The following is a 19,741-nucleotide window of genomic DNA, read 5'->3' as shown; positions in this document are numbered from 1 at the left end:
TTTCCATATTAACCAGTAGGGGCCCTTGCAACGCGCACACAGTTTGCCCCACCCAACTTGCCGTTCTCCATTCAAACACATGAAAGGCGCCCGGACAGATATCTGTTAATTAGCAGGCAACAAGAAGAATTCTAACGAAAGCCTTCAGGAATAATTTACTGTTCTCCTTTCTGTTTTGAAGATGGTCATGTGATTTTTTTTCAACCTCAGCAGTGTAGCTGAAGGGACTAATCCACACATAGCAGGGTCTCTGAGATTGGCTTTCCGATATCGTCGTGGGGGTGAGGGGAGCGCTCAGCTACAGACCTTTGACTTCTGATACTTTGTGTAAGAAGCTGAAAAAGGGAGATTTAAAACTGGGCTTATACGTTAAACGTAAACCAGCTCTCATGCACGTTTATCCCACCAAAGGGTTTTTACCTCTGCTTTTATTTTTTCGAGTTAAGAGGGAAAAAAAAAAGGCATTTGAAGAGTTGCCATTTGATTCCTGTGATGCCAGCTCTAAGAACAGAATTGGTGGTCAATGGGTCCCCAAAGGCAGCTGGAAAGTTTCGCCTGCCAGGTCACTCCCCGCCTTCTCGAGGACTGCTTTTAACGTTAATGACTCTCAGAGAACAGCTACCCAGCCAAGCATGAAAGCTGTGGCTTCCCTCAGCTCCCACAGCTCACAGGAACCTTGAGATTCCAGCCTTCATCAAACAGGAGTTTGGGCTCTGGCGCTCTCCCAGTTTGGGACTTAATGCTCCCTCTAGCTCCGCCCATCGTGGAGGCGGAAAGGCCTCTGAATTCACATACATAATAAGCACGCTAATCTAATCTAGTCAGCAGTCCCTCCTGGAAAGTCTCATCGCACAACAGTATATTAAATGTTCTACATATTCATTCACCAAAGAAGAAAGTTTAAATTGAGTTAAAACAGAACTTTGCACACTTTGCTGACCACTCATATCTGGCGCATCTGTGAACATTCCTTGAACTCACGTTAAGCAGTTCTGCTCTTGAATCTGGTTTTCTCGCATGCTGCCTCACTCCATGGACCTACCCCTACTTATTTCCTGATTCAGCTCCAGATAGAACACAGGCATGTTAGTCTCTAGCTCCCACTCTTCCTGCAGGCCCTTTGCTCGAGTTCATTTGTTGAAAGCAAACACTATCTCCTTGGAGAACTTTAGAAAGTACAAACTGGAGGTTAGAGCACTGACGACTTCACTGAGGAGAATATTAACAAAGTTAATAGCTGGAGCTTAGAGATATACCCAAACTTCAGACAGCCTTGCTGGAGAGGCTTATTTATACATCAGAACTTCGGTGACATTGTGTTTATGTGTGTGATGTTGGGAACGGATCCAGGGCCTGCGCATGCTCAGCCAGCACTTTACCTACCACTGAGCTAAGCAGTCTGCTGTTAAATATTTTTTTAAAAATTAATAATGGTATTTTCTAGAGCTTGTTGTATCAGAATATGATGCCTGTGTCGTCTTAAGAGTTCAGTTTGAATTTTTAACTAACTTTAATTATGTATCAGTATATAAATAGTCTCAATTTTTCTAAGGTTCCACCTTATTGATTTTGTGTAAAGAGTCATAGCTCATGGTCCTTCGAAAGTAAGCTAGCTCCAAAGCATGAAGGCAATCATTTGTAACCTGCTTTACTTATTTATTTTTGGTAAAGCCTTTTTTCATAATTATTTCTCTCCAGCAGGTTCAAGGCTAGCAACTTTCTCAATCATATGTGTGTGCCTGATTCCTATAAAAATTATTGTCATAGGATAAAATTGATAAATGTTAAATGTGTCAAATTATCTCAGTCCTAAATACATAGAAATTAATAAACTTTTACTACATGAGAAATCCTTTAAGTTGATATTTTGTCTAAGATTACATGTTACCTTACTGTTTATCAGACTGAGAAGCCATTACATTTCCCATTCAGAAATTTTCAACAATGTGTAACCTATCAATCAGTCTATTAAACTACTGGACATTAGAATAAAACCAGATTTAGTCTCATGAAATTAACCTGAAATAGAGGGAAAAAAGCATGACATGCATGAATTTTCATCCTGTGTTGCAAGTCATAAACCATTGTTCCAGTCCTTTCAAGAGAAGTCAGCTGGGAATCAAGTTTCTCAATAGACTCAGGAAGATACAATTAAATATAGACAAGTTCTCAGGAGACCTTTCAGTGGATAAACGTTGGAATCAGACACATGTCCAACCTGCATGTTTTATGAACTTAATCATTAAGATCTTAATGAAGAAAAAGGCAACCAAAAGGAATACTTAGGGCTGAGGCTGTAGCTCAGGGTAGAGTGTTTGCACAGTAGCACCAGTCCTTGGGCTGTATCCTCAGCGTGACCCATCCCCCCCCCAAAAAAAAGGAAAAAAAGAAAGAAAAATGAAGCAGTTGCAAGTTTCAGACTTAAGGGTTTATGGGGGAGACTAAGGAAAGGGAGTATTCTAGCCAGACCTCAGGAAAGGAACGCAGCCGCTCCTCTGGTTCCTCATGCCCGCTATTACTTTCTTCTTCATTCGAATCATAACTGACAAATTTAACTCCTATCAACATGTTATATACTCCTCTCTCGAATATTTCAATACTATTTAGTTTAAAAATAGTTTTGTCTAACTTTGCAAAGTTAAAAACTATAATTTTAAAATTGGAAAATATGTTTTGAAAAGAAAAAGTAATATACCACTATGTCTTTAATATGCAAAAATAAAATGTTTTAAAATAAATTATTAAAAACTGCATAGGTCTACATCAGCACATGAAAGCTAGATTTGGTATGAATGTTTTGTATAAACTCTTTTTTTTTCCCCCAAGACAGGGTTTTTCTATAGCTTTGGAGCCTGTCCTGGAACTAGCTCTTGTAGCCCAGGCTGGTCTCGAACTCACACAGATTCACCTGCCTTGCCTCCCAAGTGTTGGGATTAAATGCATGTGCCACCACCGCCCAGCAAATGTTTTGTATAAATTCTTTTAAAAATAAAAGAGGAATAATAACTTGGTCACATTACATCCTTTATTTCTGCCTTGGAATAGAAAATATTAGAACATAGTGTCCATAATCCTATTACTTTCTATTCTTACATTTCAAAATTCAGCTTTGAAAGGGGGCCAGAAAAGATGTTAATAGACAGCTAATAATCATGGATTAAGGCAGATATCCAGGGAATAATAATATTAGCATTTCTGTCTATTAAAAACAGCAGCCTGTGACGATTGACCAGTGCATGCTATTGAGTACCACAGTGTGTGAGAAGTGACTGTGAGATGCTAGCCCCATGCTGCCGGGCAGGCGATGCTCACCCAGCAGTGCCCTAGACAATGCCTTCAGAGCAGACCAAGATGCCTAAAGACACTATGAAGATGGCCAAGGACAATCGTGGGGCGTCTGATTTTGAAAATTTATAAGATGGACTTCCCTCTAAGAACAAAAGCACCACGCTGGGCTCAGCACATTTGTGAAGATTGTCCTGTCCTTGGGTTTCTCACTGGGATTGAAGCCTTCTTCCCACAATGGCTTATTGTGCACATTCAAAATCCCCAGTCCTCAAATTCCAAGTGGCAGGTGCTTTTAAGCACGTGAGAAGGAACATTCCTCACTGCTCTTCCTACAGTCTGCTTTTCCAGCCTTCTCTGAGTGTTAGTCATCTTGACAATAGAACATCATCAAGACAATGCAATGATTTTACAAAGAGGAAGAATGACAGTTTCCCTTCTACTTTTCAAAAATGTTTTACAATACGTCGTGAGATTAGCTCTGCTGAATAGCGGAAGGGAAATCAGTTCTCACGGAGTGACACTCTACAATAAAGAACACCTACACCTCGGCAACACACTCATCCACAGGTGCTCGGTGCTGTCATTACTACCGTTCAGATCTGTCCCAGAATCGCTTCTGACAGAGAAAATACGGCTTTGTTTAGAGTAAAGTGGCAACGTCAGCCAAACAAGGACTGAAACATGAAGAGCTGTGCTTTTTTTTTTTATTTTCACTTCTGTAGCTCTGTTATTTCTTGCCTTTGCTAGTGAGACTGGAAGCCGATCAGTGTCTCATTTACCTAATCAATGTTTACTATGGCCCTACTACGCAGCACTTTGGTGCTAATGCAGCCATTGTCAAAACAATTGACTTCAGCTGGGCAGTGGTAGCAGCACACCTTTAATCCCACCACCTGGAAGGCAGAGTTAGGCTGATGGATCTCTGAGTTTGAGGCCAGCCTGCTCTACAAGAGCTAGTTCCAGGACAGTTAGGACTGTTACACAGAGAAACCCTGTCTTGAAAAACAAACAAACAAACAAACAAACAATCCCCCAAAAACAAAAACAAAAACCATGGTATAGATATCTAAACAATATATAAATACAGAATGATATATTATGAATACAATGAAAGAGTAATACTGGCTACCAATACACAAAAGCAGGAAAATGAATTTAGATTGAAATTTCTCAGTGGATGATGAGCCATTAAGGATATTAAGAACTTTGCCAGAAGAAAGCTAGGAAAGACCACATCAGAAGGCATGGCTTCTAAAAAATTTCTTGGGCATCGCATTCCAAAGTCCAAATGAAGCCATAGGCCCAGATGCCAGTAGGCATGAAAAGCAGAGTGGAAGCCTGTGGTCAAGTGTGGGACTGATGACTTTCTCCCGACAGCACTGGCAAGTTACTGAGGGAGACGAAGCAGAAGGTGGAGACACTGCTTCCTGATCAACCATGCCTACTGCCTGAAGACTGGATGGGCAGAGAGTTTCAAAACCCAAACTCTCTACTGGCTTTCCAACCCTTCTATAAAAAGAACCTCTCACGCCTCCCACTTTTTTCCCATCAGTGGTACCAAGTTCACAGCACAAATAACCATCTGACATTGCTTCCCCACCTCAGTGCCTAGTCCTGCATCTTTACAGTTAAATTCTTAAGAGAGGGGCTGGGGAGACGGATTAGCATTTAAGAGTACTTGTAGCCACATAGCAGCTCAAACAATCTACAACCCCTGTTCCAGGGGATCTGATGCCCTCTCTGGTCTCCACAGACACCAGGTATCCAGATGGCACACACACATGCATACAAGCTAAGCACTCATACACATGACAAAGATAAATAAATCTTTGAACAGGAAGTCTTTGAAAAGAAATCAACATGCGAAAGAAAGGTAATCCAATTCTTAATCCAGTTCCCCAGGAAAGCCTCCTCCTTCTAGAAACCCTGTGTCACTCAATATGAAATTCTGATGTGCAAGAAGGAAACCCTGGCAAGGAAGTGACATTGGCTATAAATGCTACGTTCCAGGGTAAGCTGTCTAATTTCTCTACAAGCCCACAGACACATGCCTGAATCCTAGGCTGAACACCATTAGTGAAGAACACATCCTCTCTATATTTTTAAATATACGGAATTTTATATAAAAGAAACTTACAAATACTATAAAAACTTATTTGCTTAGCACCAACAAACCAAAGTTGTAACTAGCTGATCTGTCTCTTCTCTCACCTTCAATATCTCCTTATTGTGCACAAAGGCATAAATATGTGTTATTTAAAAAAAAAACACAGGGAATCCTATACATTTCAAGAATAAAAACCAAGTCAGATCCCTGAAAGCTAAATCAGATTTATATAAAGTTATTCTCCTCGACTGTCCTAGCACTGGGACATAGTTCTCCCTAGGCAGCAACTCGGTTAGCGTAGACACAATACTCTCATCTGTCAGCGGTGCTGTGCCTCCTTCCAGAAGGAACGACAGCTTCCTCTAAGTGAGAATTCTCAGTATCTCACACCTGCCAGCTGCCTGGTTTGCTCCTCCCTACATGCTCACAGAGAGAGCAATGGGAGCCACTCTGCTGAGATTCTACCACATAGTGTAGATGGGCCCAAGTCAGTTGCATACAGAGTCATGGTCTCTGAAAGACCATTTCATCCAAAAATAAGATATAATAAAATAGAATTTTTGTAACTTTGGTAACATTTGACCACTTTCGTAAAATTATCTTAAAAATAATTTTATTGAAATTATTTCAAGCATAGTCCATATTGACACTTTAGGAAATGGTGACTATGTAAAATAGGCAATACTATATAGACTTTGATGCCTTGAAGGCATCTTCTTACCCACCTTGATCTCTTTCATGCCATGTTCGGCTTCCAGCAGCTGGTGAATTTGGAGAGGGGTAAAAGTCTCCTGTAGGACTTGGCTCCATATTTTCATCTATGGATATAGTTTTGGGTCTTTTGCTGTTAAAATAGAATAATAATGGCATTAATAATATTCCTGAAAAGATATGTAGCATTCACACACACACACACACACACACACACACACACACACACGGCTTCCAGTGGGGCTGTGGTGGCGCATGCCTTTAATCCCAACACTCGGGAGGCAGAGGCAGGTGGATCTCTGTGAGTTTGAGGTCAGCCTGGTCTATAGAACTTGTTCCAGGACAGGCTCCAAAGCTACTGAGAAACCCTGCCTCAAAAAAACAAATAGAAAAAAAAAATCCATAAATCCTAGTTGAAGTGATAGTTTGAAAGAATGGTGAGCATTCAAGACATCCATAGGAATAGTGAACATTTCAGTACACTACATATATACAAATCACACACACACACACACACACACACACACACACACTACCTATCCTTATATTTACCATCCATCCCTCTTCCTACCTAATAAAAAATGTTTGGTATAATTACATTTCAGATTTCTTTCAGAGGAAACTTCAGTTATTACAAGTGAGCTCTCAAAGTCTTTTCTGCTAACACTGAAATTCTCTCAAGGTGCACTGAGTCATCTTATTTTTTAATATTAATACTGCTGACAGCATTTGCCACAGACAAGGCAATGCTTCACTGCTAACTGGGAACTAAGGCAACGGCAGTGGGCAGTGAAACAGTTCCAGAAAGCCCTCGTTTTGACCAAGTCGTTTATTAGATCCAATAGCAGGTTCCTCAACCTTTCTAAACTCAGCTAATCACCTGTAAGGTGGAAATAATAAAACCCAGTTTAAAGGGTTTGGCTGAGAAGATGAAGTGAGTTAATAGCCATAAAGCTTTCAGTTAAGTGGCTTGCAGTTTGAAGATACTCATTAAGTATTAATTATTAGTGTTGACCCTGTAATTAATAGCATAAAGACCGTTTCTAGAACTTTACTGGTTGTGAGTATTCCATATTCTTTACCTTTTTTTTAAGAGAAATTAGACTACAAGTTTTTTATTCATAAGATCAACCTGAAAGATGATTATTGCCCAATCAAATGGTATGTGTTTAGGAAATACTTTGAATGGAAAAACATGACCTACTTATTACACAGAAAAGTGGGTACCTACAGCGGAGATTAAAAGCTGTTTTATGACATGAATGATCCTTTTGGATGCTCTGCTCTGGTACGCTCCAACCAGTACCCCAGTAAACATCTCATTATTGACTCTGGAATGAAGACTTGATCTTTTACTTAAAGAATTCTCACTTGAACCTATGTTCTTAAGCAACAACCACAAAATATCACCTGAATTAATTTTATGCGCTGTTAATAAATGTAATGTCACCAAAGTTTGTGACTGTAGATTATCTCAAAAAATTGCATGCAAACCTTAAGTTCCCATTTTTAATAAACAGGGGGACAAATCTGGAGAAATTTGGTGAATTTGCTCAGGACAAGTGAACAGAAGGGGCCACACCAGGAGGAAGGTCGCCCAGCCAGGGGGCTCCATGCCTAAACCCTTGAAGCCTGCGCACATCTCCGTTTATTTGGAGTTAGACCGTGGTTAATTGTGGCCTGACAATCCCCGGAGTACTGACATGATTGAACATGACAACTTCTCCCCATGCTAAAGCTTAGCAGAAATGATATCATTTCTTTAGTCTCTACCAAAAACTATCCAAATTTAGAGCTTATGCATATTTTTTAAGCTTTCCTGTTAATGTAATTCTCTTCCACTATGAGTCAGCAGCAATATAGAAAAAAATGGGGGAAAATTTATTTCTATAAGGAGCAACAGAGAAATGTCTTTAAGCTCTGCTTATTTTGAAGGACAAAGGTTGGCCATGATAAAAGACCTGTGCTGACAACATATGGATCCAAAGGAGGAAATTTAAAAATCACAATTCACGTTCTAAATTTAGAAAAATTAAAGCACTTTTAAGAGATAATTTCAGTGATAATAAACCCAATTATCTTGATATACAATCTAATTATATGAAAATACAGTTGGGTCATAAATGTTATAAAATTGACCTTACTTTGTAAACACAATTATGGATATTCTCACAACTATCCAAAGACAATTAGGCTTCATTACTGAAAAGAATCTAGAAAAATATTTTCCCAGATTGTCTTTCATTTTTAAAAAATTAGCATAACACATGCTTGTTTTTTGGAATCCATGTACATTCTTATGCTAGCCTGTGGCTGTATTGAATGTTCTGGAAATGAGATGGGTCTTCATACAGGAAGGACACAATTTAAAAGGAAAAACCCCACATCTGTAATGGCTATCTTGAATGACAGTGACAAGGGAAGGCGAGGAAGAAAACACTGGCTAAGCCAGTCTCAGAGCTGAGGCCTTCACGGGTACCAGAAGAGCTGGCTGATTGAGGCAGAAACTCTCAATCAAATGAATACTGCAGTGTCAAATCAGCTTTATTTTTATGACTAGGAGAATGACACTTTTTTTCATCTTCCATTATCTCAAGTGCAGATGTGGCAACACAGTAAACTTACCAGGATGCACTGGCTAAGGGCGAGGCCTCGCGGCAGCAGTATCACCTACATGTTATGTTTTTTTAATTGATTTATGTGTGTGAATGTTTTGCCTGTATGTGTACCATGTGCACACCTGGTGCCCATGGAAGTCAGCACATGGTGTACTCCCTGGAACTGGAGTTCCCACAGGGCTGTGAGCCACCATATGGGTTCTGGGAGTGGAACCCAGGTCCTCTGTAAGGGCAACAAGTACTCTTAGCTACTGAGCCAGCTTGCTGACTCCCAGTATCATTTTTAAAGCTGCCAAGATTAAGATGTGGAATTATATTTCCTATCAAAAGACAAACTCTCATTAATATCTTTTCATGGTTCATCTGCAACCCCCCCCAAAGACTTTGAAGGTGCTCTGAACAGCAATTACATTCAATATGCATATTAAAACAATATGACTAACAAAACAAATGATGCTGGCGTTTAAAATGGCGGAGTCTGAATATCGTCAGTAGACAGGTATTTTCCCTTTCCCCACCTGACTGTCTACACAAAGGGTGAAAGCACACGCAGCAGCACCGTCATTACCTGCTTGGTGGAGAAGACAGCGACCTCTGCAGGTTCACACCAGAATTCATGTCATGATAGTATGGCTGGCTGGGGATTTCTCCGATTGGGAAGTTGACTCCAGTTCCCTGGGTTATGGGTGCTGAGGAATAAATTTTTTAAAAGAAATGTTGTAAGTGCTATTAATGATTATCTCTGTTCAGAAATAAAATCACTAATTTTTGTCATGGCTCCGGGCAAGAGCTCTCCTTATCTGCAGATGCGCTATTCCTTGTATGCGGCAGGTAAAACCCAAAATCCTCTAGTCAAGTTTGGCTATTCTGCACATTCACACTGATCCCTGGATACCACTTCCCTTCCTCACACTACCCAGTCGTCTTCATTTACTGCCCCATATTAGAAATCATTACATCGTCTGTCATTCCCCAGGTTATAGAAGTAGGCAGAGCAGAACAAATGATTCCTATTACCTAAAACCAAATAATACGCTTGGTACTGAATGAAATCATATATATATATATATATATATATATATTTCATAAATAAAGATTCAGGATATCCTATATTAGTTCTAAGAACAGCATTAGAATGAAATAAAAATCATGATGATTACAAGTTTTGGAGGTATGTCCCTGTAATCCCAGTAGTAGGGAGGCTAAGGCAGGAGAATAGAGAAGTCTAGGTGAGACTGGACTATGAAGTAAGTCTGAGGCCAGTCTGATAACGCAGTGAGACCCTGTCTCAAACAAAACCATAATGTGCGTAATTTGATTTAAGCAAATCTAGAGTTAGGGCAGGAATGAGTAAAACTTCTGAATAGGAAATAAAACTCAAAGTGTTTTGCAAATTCACCTTTAGGAAGGTTTTATAAATGACTGTCCATTGTATCTTCACCCATACAGGTGTCTAAAAATAATAAGACTTTCCATCCAAACCCTCTGCCACCTATACAAAATGCGCCTCAGTTTGCACACAATAAGACAGAAACTTAGCAATAAGGTTATATGGAGATAAAAGAAGTAGTGGTAGCTGGGTGCGTGCCTTTAATCCCAGCACTCGGGAGGCAGAGGCAGGTTCAGTAACACACAGTGCAGTACAGAGAGCGAACAAAACACTTGTGGAAACATAAAAATACCCCAGTAGTGTAGATAGTAGGAAATCTGACCCAGTGCGTAGCATAATAATCACAATCTGTAGGTTGCGCAGGAAGAAAGGAAGCCGTGACTTGAACTGTCAAAAACAAAAACTATGAAAAAGCCATTATCTGTAGTGGGCTTTGGAGAAAGAACAAGACAACAGAGGAAGATTTGCCCAAACTGCCATGGCTGTAGGAGTGAAGTCAAGAATAGAGACGACACACAAAGTGAAGAACTAGGCAGCCAGTTTCAAGGGGCAGTGTGCGCGGCCAGCTGAACCCTCAGGCCTTCAGTAGCTCCATTCAGAGTGCGCTGGGGACTTGGCAATAGATTCCTCAAGCCCTTGAAATCCACTCGGACACATACTTCACTAGGCCCCAGCCTCTCCTATCTGCCCGCAGCTGAATGTGGGCCTACAAAGGGTGGTTAATTTTCAAGACTGTCTCCTCACCCAGGGCTTTTCATAACATTAAAGTCCATGTCTATCCATTTGATTGGATTTTAATACCTGTCAGGCCAAGACTAACTTCAAATGTTCTTAGGAAAGTATGATGAAAAGGCATGTGCTTCACCGCAGAGAACTAACCACGGACTGTAGAGAGAAGATCTCTCTTACTGAAATACAGCTAATCTATACCCACAGAAAGAGTTTCAGCTCCTGACTGCCAGAGCTAAGTGGGTAATTGTTTTGGTTAAATTAGTCCATATATTTAAGTCTCCTTTATACAGAAAATATTTTTATGCTGAGTGTTATTCAAAGAAATTGTTATTTGAATTATTTAGACACCTACGGTACTGATGTTTGGCTGTGGCCTGAAATATGCCAGAGGTATAAAAAGGTGGAATTTCTTACGTGCCAGTAACCACATGCTTTAGAATTTATACGAAGATCCTTGGTCGATGTGACCTGAGAAGCAGGTATGTGTTTGAAGTGGATAGATGATTGTCTCAGAGAATGTGAACAATCTGCCTGCCTCCAACAATAGGGACGTATCAACTTCAGACTGTTCCGACTGGGATTACTCCTTCCTGTGGAGCCCCGGGTGTGACCTGTGTCACTAGACTACTGGACACACTCTCGCCTAATCCAGTAATCCGTCAGAAGAGACAAGCGACAAGAAGTCTCCAGTGTGACTGTGTATCGCTCTCTACTAAACATGCTTTTCGTTGTGGCCAACTCAGAAACCCGAGTTGTTTGACTATGTATGGCTAAAATGACTAGAATTTTACATGTCGTAACTTTTTGAAACAGGTTTGTGAAGGTATTAAGATTGTACAGTACTTGGGCAAGTTTCTTCCTATTGCATATAGATAGCTTAATATTCACTATGGTGTGTATGGCCAGAAGCATGCTGGGGATGGTGTGCAGTAAATGGCAATTCAAGGAAAAAAACCTTCAGGATCAGGCATGATGATGCATGTCTTTGACCCCAGCACTCAGGAGGCAGAGGTAGGTGGCTCTTTATAAGCTCAAGGACAGCCTGGTCTACAGAGTGAGCCCAGACTAGTCAGGGATAGGTGGTGGGGCCCAGACTAAACACTCAAAAGCTTAGTGTATGTTCTGAGAGTAAATGGGAAAAGAAAATCAATTGATAGTAAATATGACCAAAAACTTCAAACAGCGCAGAACTTCCTGAGAGACACAAGAGCATTGGGGAAGAGCAAGTCTGCCAGATCTCCCTGCAACCAAGCCTCTGGAACAGTCCACAGCAGATGCAAACATGTCTCTTAGCACTTCTTCCAGACAGAGCTCTAAGAAAGCCAAAGTCTGCAAAAGGACACTGGGAGTGTTGATGCCCTCCGGGAAGCCAGGCACCGAAAAACCTTGGCTGGTGAAGACTCTTAGACGCCACAAGCTGTCTTTAACCAACTTTTAAACGGGAGAAAATATAATTCAACAGAGTCATCACTATCCTGAAACTGAATGGCTTCATTAGCTAAAGTCAACAAGTACATCAGTAGGTCACATGACAGTAAATGCTAGAGGCTGGAACCAGGGGCAGGTCATGAATCAAGAAGCCAGAACCTGTGACACACGACAGAAGGCTTGTGCAGAAAGCTTGACTTAACAAACCCCTATTTCATAAACAATGAAGTTCAACTGTGTAAACAAGGTTGTAGTACGAATATATTAAAGCACTTAGGAGAATAGGGCTTGCAAGCATCTCAGAGACATCTATTTACATATGGAGGAGAAAGTAAATGTTTGCTGAATAAATTAACTAAGGAATGAATATGGATAATTAATGTACTAATTACAAATCAGTAATGTTTGTTATGACACATAACTTAAAAACCTCTAAGAAGTGACAGTATGAATTAAGAATGAATGAAACATGTCAAAATTTACCTTATTTCTGAAATGTTATGAGAAGGCACTTTTAATTTACATTTTATGTTTGAAATTTCAATTTTTCAAGATATCATTTTTTTGGGCTCTTGAAGTTTCCAAAGTGGCTCTCCTTTGACAGTACTTGGCACGGTGTTATTTACAGTGGGGTACTAGGTGAATCTTTTCTGAAGGATGGCTCTCCTAGCCTTTTCACGGGAAGGTACAAAATCCATTATGGAGCTTTTAAAATGTGCAAGTCGAAGCTATGCCCCATAGCCTCACTGAGGAACAACTTCAAATACCCTGTTCCTTGGGGGCAAGGTTACTTGAAAATCACATGTGGCCCCGGATGACAGACTAGGCCATCAGGAGTCTCGTGCACAGCACATACCCACACCAGTGCTGTGGGGGATATACAGCCATCCCTGATGCTGCTCACAAGTCAATGAACCCATGACACCTTTATCTACTCTGGCAGGAGAGACAAGGCACATAAGGTCTTGAGTATTCCTGTGGCCTTCTCTGATAAACGGGCTTTGTTTTGTTTTGTTTTTGTTCTGGAATGTTCAGAAATCTGGGAAACTATGGTTCAAAAGACAGCCATTTGGAAGCTTGGAGAGACCGTTCCCAGACAGGGCTCTGCAGCTCCTTCATTTGTCTGACCCTTCTATCTCACGATCTCTGTTCTTCACAGTTGGCTATGGCCCTCATTCAGAAGCTATGGAGTCGACACAAAGAGAAAAGCAATTTCGGTGTCGTTTGTTTGAGCTTTGCTTCTTTTGAGACAAGGCCTTGCTATACACCCCTGGCTGGCCTGGAATTAGCTATGTAGCCCAGTTGGCCTCAAACTTGTTGCGATCCTCCTGCCTCTGCCTCTGGAGTGCCAGGATTACAGATGTGTGCACACGAGGACTGGTGATAAACACAGACAGGGACTGGAACGCCACCTGACCATCTAAGTGACAGCAGTTCCGGACTATCTCACTGTCTATCAAGACACGAAGTAGAAGCACGGCCCTCAAAGTGCCGTGAACAATTCAAATCTGAGATGGGGTCGGGAAGAAAGCAGCCCCCTCCTTGCAGGCCACAGTGCAGCAAGAGTGGCGCCTTGGGTGTACTTACTCACACCAGCAAGAGAACAAGAGCGGGTCAATAAGGGAGCTTCCCCCTGGCTTAAGGGGCCCGCCAGGTGAGTTTACCCTAGGAAAACCCAATCCAGCCGGCCGAGCACAGTACCTCAGGTGAGGTGGCTGGGGTAGACAATTGGACATTGTTTGGGACAACAATGCTTTCTAACTATATCCGAGTACAATCTGCAAAGTTAATTTCTGCATCCCTTCACACAGGGCATGTGAACGTGTATATCCTGCATATCTCCAACCCCCACCAAAGCATTATAACTGAAAAAGCACTTATCTACAGGAAACCGATGTGGGCTATCATAACAACACCGAGTACATGTAATTAATCATACTTCCTTTGATATCAATGCCCATCTATGGTCACGGAGAGAACTGAACTGAATGAATACCAATATGATGACCAATAAGAACAGTCTAAACATTAGTGTTGTACCACGGAAAGCTTTGGTGAATTGAATGAAGATATTTTACAAAATTAAATAAAATGCTCACTTGTTTCATCAGAAACTTTAAGATTACTTTAAATCTTGAATTTCAAACTCAAATACTTCAATGTAGTTACTTTTTGTAGGGTATTTAAGATTTAAAATACACAAGATTTTAATCATTCTGTGTACTGTGTAGTAAGAAAAGCGTTTACTTACTTCTGGATACCCTCACAAGCTCTGATACATTGAAGACTCCGGATTTTACAAAACTGTCCTCGAGGTATCCTGAAAACAAACATCAAAGGAAGACATTAGCAGAAGCAGGGAGCAAAAGCGCCAGTAAAATTCTAGAATTCATTCACTTTCAGACAAGAACAAACACCTGGGATGTCTATCCTAAAGACAAGTGTGAGCAGAACCTGAATATAAACTGACTCCGCCTTTCAAAGGAAAGAAGTATAAAAGGCATAAATAGCCGGTGGAATTTCCCATCAACTTTCCAAGTTTGTAATTGGTGGGGTCATATTTGCCATGGTGGTCACATGGGGTTAGGAAGGCTGGGACACGCTCTGACTACATCTCATTCTGCAATACCTGGAAGGCCACAGTCTACCACCTCAGAAAAGGGGGAGGGTAGAAAGAGAAAGGAAAACTACAACCACAATTAGCACCTTGTTGGAAATGCTTCAAAGACCTCTCAAAACCACCTTTCTCTCACAAATCCTTCCGGGGTCACAGAAAAGTGAGCCATTGCTACCAGAATTGCCAGCCTTGTTCTGGTGTCACTCAGCAGAAAAGCGAAACCTAGGACATAGCAAATCCTTCTGTGCACCAACCTCAATTAGTTTTCTTTGTCCATTTTTAATGTCTTCCTTACTTTTCCTACTACTGGATCCCCTACCCATGTTTTCTTTCAAGAACTAGATGCCTGTTCATCAGATGGCCTTCGGGGTCCACATACAAGCGCAGAGCCCGCAGTGGTCAAGGTCCCCAGTCCAGGACCCTGAGGAAACCCTAGCCTGCTTGGTTGTTCATCTTGCAGTGTCCAGAAGTTTTAAAATTCTTATTTCTATCAAGACTGCAATCATGGAAAACACAAAAGTCTGAAATACCCACAGAGGAAATGCCCCAGAGTCTCAGAACCTGTGACAAGATAGGACTTAAAACACAACTTCTTAGCTGACCAAGGGTCAGATTCAGTACCGAAAGACAATGCGGAACCATCAGGTCAGAGATGTGGGAGGCAAATCCCAGACATAGTTTGCCCGTTAGGGGATGATGGCTAGGTAAGTGTATCTTATTTTGTTTCAGGGCCTTGTCTATCAATGAGAGATACGAAATTCATAGAGTTACTATCTGCCTCACAGAGTTATTATCCATTCAAGGTAAGGTAAAGCGTTAAACTCAGGGTAGAAGCATATGGAGCGGGGAAAACCAATAATCCCAGCACACGGGAGGCAGAAACAGAACAGAAACGGACACCCTGTGAGCTCTGTCACGGGGAGACCCTGCCACAACAATGCTAAATGCTAGCTGCGTGGGAGCACTACATTAACACCAAGCACAGCCAAACCCTGAGCTCCCGTGGAACTGTGCACAAACAGCCTTGAATTATAAGTTGCAAAACTTTTCTTAGAAAATTTAGCCGCCCAGAGTGCCTAAAAGGTAAAATTGCGGCACAGGCACCAGTGGTGTGAGAAGCCACGCATGCGGGAGCAGGGCTTCACGCTTAACGTGTTCACCCTTTAGAAAGAACAGAGAAGAAGTACAAGGTCTCATTTGATGATGAAGCCTAAATCTCAAATTTAGTCACTACTCTGGAAATACATGCATACATACATGCATGTGTACACACACACACACAAACACATACACATACACACACACACACACACACACACACACTTCAGTGAGAATGACAAAATGTCCCTAGCTGAAGCAATTCTATTGGAACTAGGCTGAATTCGTTTCAGAGACTATTGAGAAGTGACTGTTCAACCATACTCTCAAAGGCATTCAAAGTCATAAATGCAAGCAAAAAAAAAAAAAAAAGACAATTGATTCCATTTCCCTAGATGGAAACGAAGATGTTTTAATGTTCTAGGATCCTGTAGGTTTCGCTGTTTTGTTGGCTTTAAAGAGCAGCTTATTAAACTTTATTTTATGGACAGCAAGGGTATTTAATATGTCAAGCAGACACTCATCAGTTATTTAGCATCTCTGGAGCCCAGACACTGTTTTACTCTGCAGGTCCTGGCTGCAAGGCCCCCTCTCTGTACATGCTGCCTTCAACATTCAAGGTCCCACTGAACGGCCACACGTTCTGGGAAACCGTCCCCCGTCCCGCCCTGTTTCCTCTGACCCTCTCTGACCAAGCTAACCGCTATCCTCTGTGCTCACGTAACACTTACTTAGTCCCAATTTTACATTTCACACATTCAGATTTTCCAAGATATTCATTTTCAAGTATTAAATTCTTCATTGGATTATCGGTCCCTTTATTTAGGGAAGTAACTGGGTTTTGTTTTTCACCGTATCTCCCTCAGCAACCGAATCATTGCCTATATAGAGAGTAACTACTAAATGAACACAGTCCACTATTTTAAAATTCAGCTTTTAAAACTAAGGTCATAAATTAACAGCTCGTAATCTTATAACAAGATAGCTATAGCTGGCACAAAATCGATGGATAATTGCCCTGGCTACATCACTCCCTTGAACATGTTTGGGTCCCGAAACATCTATAAATGTCGCCCAATACATTTACAGATGACATGTTACAATGTCAAAAGTTTAGACTCTGGGTACAATATGAAAAGTAACAATTAGGATCAGATTATTAGTCCTGGTTCTGTTGTATTTTAATGTGTAACTTTGGGCATATAGTACAAATTAATAGCCAAAAAAAATCCAAATAGGAACATAAAAATGCTTGCAAAATAAATTTATGCGAGAAGACTACCTAGCTGGCTCAGTAGGCAGCGTCACTTGTCTCCAAGCCTGACAACTTGGGTCTCATTCCCAGGTCCCACACAGTGGAAGGAGAGAACTAAGTTGTCCTCTAACCTTGATAGGTGCACGTGCACATGTGCGTGTATACACACACAAATCACTTAAAATTGATAAATGAGTAACAGAATATGAGTTTTACAGTATATTTACAAGAATTATCTCATGTGTAACACACAATATCTCAAAATAGAGGTATCATCTTAAGTTGATTCCATCATACCATGAGTAGTTAAGGCTTCTTAGTCACATAGATTAGGACAGGTGGCATGGGGACACTCTGAGCCTAAGCACAAGGGAGGGATGAACTACCTCAATTCTAATTTACGCAGGAAAATAGGCATTCAAACACAAAATGATGATGATTCCACAGTGATACCTGATAAGAAATTGAAATCTATAAGGAAAAATGAAAGATTTGTTTTTGATAAAACAGAGCGGTCTCTATGGGCACGTTCACAGAGAGATACAAGTGAAGGGAACACGGCCAAACAGCAATAATAATGCCTGCTGACAATAAGCCAAACGGCTGGTGGTGGGTGGGAAGCAGGAGATGGGTAGCTGGGTTTTGTGTCTTTGCACACAGCACAACACAAGTCACCTAAGACAGGCACAGAAAAGAATGAATGACATAGCTCTTGGATCACTAGTAGTACTCGCTCAAGCAGGCAGAGGACAAATACGTGGGCAGACAGTTGGGAAGGATCTTTCTCACAGTGGGTCCAGAATCTTGCAACAATACAGCCGGAGATTCAGCAAAACACCATGGTACTGCTGAGGCCATAACGCCCGTTGTAGCCTCCAGGCTACGCAGACTTACAGGGGCACACTTCCCCATGTTACACAGTCACTGTAGATCTCAACAGCTAATGCAAAGGCTAGATATCCTGAAGTAATTTGGAGAGATTCAGAGTAAACTCATTTCATGTACCAAAGGAAATGTGCCCGTCTTTGAGGCAGAGCAGCTGCTTAATGGTTATAGAGCAATATTACACAACAGCATAAGCCAGGAGAAAAGAAGAACTCCACATTTGTGTACCGCTGTATTTACATACATCTATGCTCTTTAAGAAGAAAAAATTGAGTGGGAAATAAAGAGCTCCACAAACAGAAAAGTCTCAAAGGCAATATCAAATTATATTATTTTACTTCTTTCTTATTTTTCTCTAACAAAGCAACAGTAAATCACTACTCAGAAGTTAATACAGTGTTTAACCTCCTTTACCAACAATAACAGAAGGGACACAATGGCATATCTGTTAATATCTCAAATTATAATCAGCACCATTTAAATGTTAAGCAACATTTACATAGAAAATCCAAGGGAAGAATGATAACACTCATTTTTATGGTCTACTGTGTTCTATTCTTGAAATTAAAAAAAAAAAGCCCCAGGGAAAGCAGTTATTAAATTCATGAGAGCTGGCTTCAAGTATCTGAAGGACTGTTAACGTAGATGGGAGATTAGACTTCTGAGGAAATCCAGGAGCTGTTTCTTGGCTCCATAAACAAACAGATCCTACCATCCAATGAGGAAAGTCCTAAAAAGCAATATGAGACTGCATTGTCAATACTAACCAGCAGACACCCAATGACTATACTAAAAATCTTCAAAACCACACTGCAGCAAGAGCCACGACTTAGTATTGCCACCATTTAAAGGATGAGGGACTTTCTCTTTCCAGAGACGGAAAGCTTCCTGCTACATCTGAACACCACTACTGGACGTGAGGATTCTCACTTTGGGCTAAAAACAAAACCAACCAAACAAAAACTTACCAAAAGGCCCTCAAATTCCACTTTCTCCTGTGTTTATTCCCGTGTTACTCTCCTTGCACTGTTCTTTCAGAGAAGGAAGGATGGCACAAGACACCTACCAGCTACACCTACCAGCTACACCTAGCCAGCTACACCTACCAGCTACACCTAGCCAGCTGAATCTACCAGCTACACCTACGGGCTACACCTACCAGCTACACTACAAGCTACACCTAGCCTGCTACACCTCGCCTTTGATTCCAATAGTTTGCTTCTGTCATCAGAATGAGATGACTTAACTCTCTATTTATGAGTGCCAAGGGGATATGGGGAAATTATCCCACACTACTCACACTAGCTCTTAGTCAGTCTCACGACATCACAGACCACAACTAAGCCATTGCTACTTTCTACTAGGGGCGTTATGTACACAGCTCCATTTCAGCCTCCCGGCGTGGATCAGATCCATGGTTGAAGCCAGAAAACGGATAATAAGTCTCTACATGGAAGCTAAGTCTCAATCTATAGCCATGAAAAGATTCTAACATCTAGAATAGATGAAATTTTAGTTTCTGATAACAATGTTTAAGTGACCAATAGTGTCAGGAAATGCCCGACACTTCCAGACAGAGCTGGATTTGTATTTTTTATATATTTTTAGCATT

The 19,741-nt window shown here is 41.0% G+C and overlaps 1 protein-coding gene across 5 annotated transcripts in view; it reads right to left on the bottom strand.

Moving 5' to 3' along the window:
• The window catches only part of Nfib (nuclear factor I B), a 216,549-nt gene that overhangs the window by 54,615 nt on the left and 142,193 nt on the right, over positions 1 to 19,741 (bottom strand). For all 5 annotated transcript variants that reach the window (XM_085686193.2, XM_085686194.2, XM_085686195.2 and 2 more), the window contains exons 4-6: positions 14,526 to 14,594; positions 9,293 to 9,413; positions 6,121 to 6,239 (exon numbers count right to left, since the gene is read on the bottom strand). In XM_085686193.2, coding sequence (XP_085542319.1) covers positions 6,121 to 6,239; positions 9,293 to 9,413; positions 14,526 to 14,594 — 309 coding nt within the window. The remainder of the gene's footprint in view (positions 1 to 6,120; positions 6,240 to 9,292; positions 9,414 to 14,525; positions 14,595 to 19,741) is intronic.

Source organism: Myodes glareolus, chromosome 3, assembly GCF_982192425.1.
Source record: "Myodes glareolus chromosome 3, mMyoGla1.1, whole genome shotgun sequence".
In the NCBI taxonomy this organism is placed as follows: domain Eukaryota; kingdom Metazoa; phylum Chordata; class Mammalia; order Rodentia; family Cricetidae; genus Myodes; species Myodes glareolus.
Note: the sequence above shows the minus strand (reverse complement) of the source record. Positions and strands in the feature narration are given on the sequence as shown.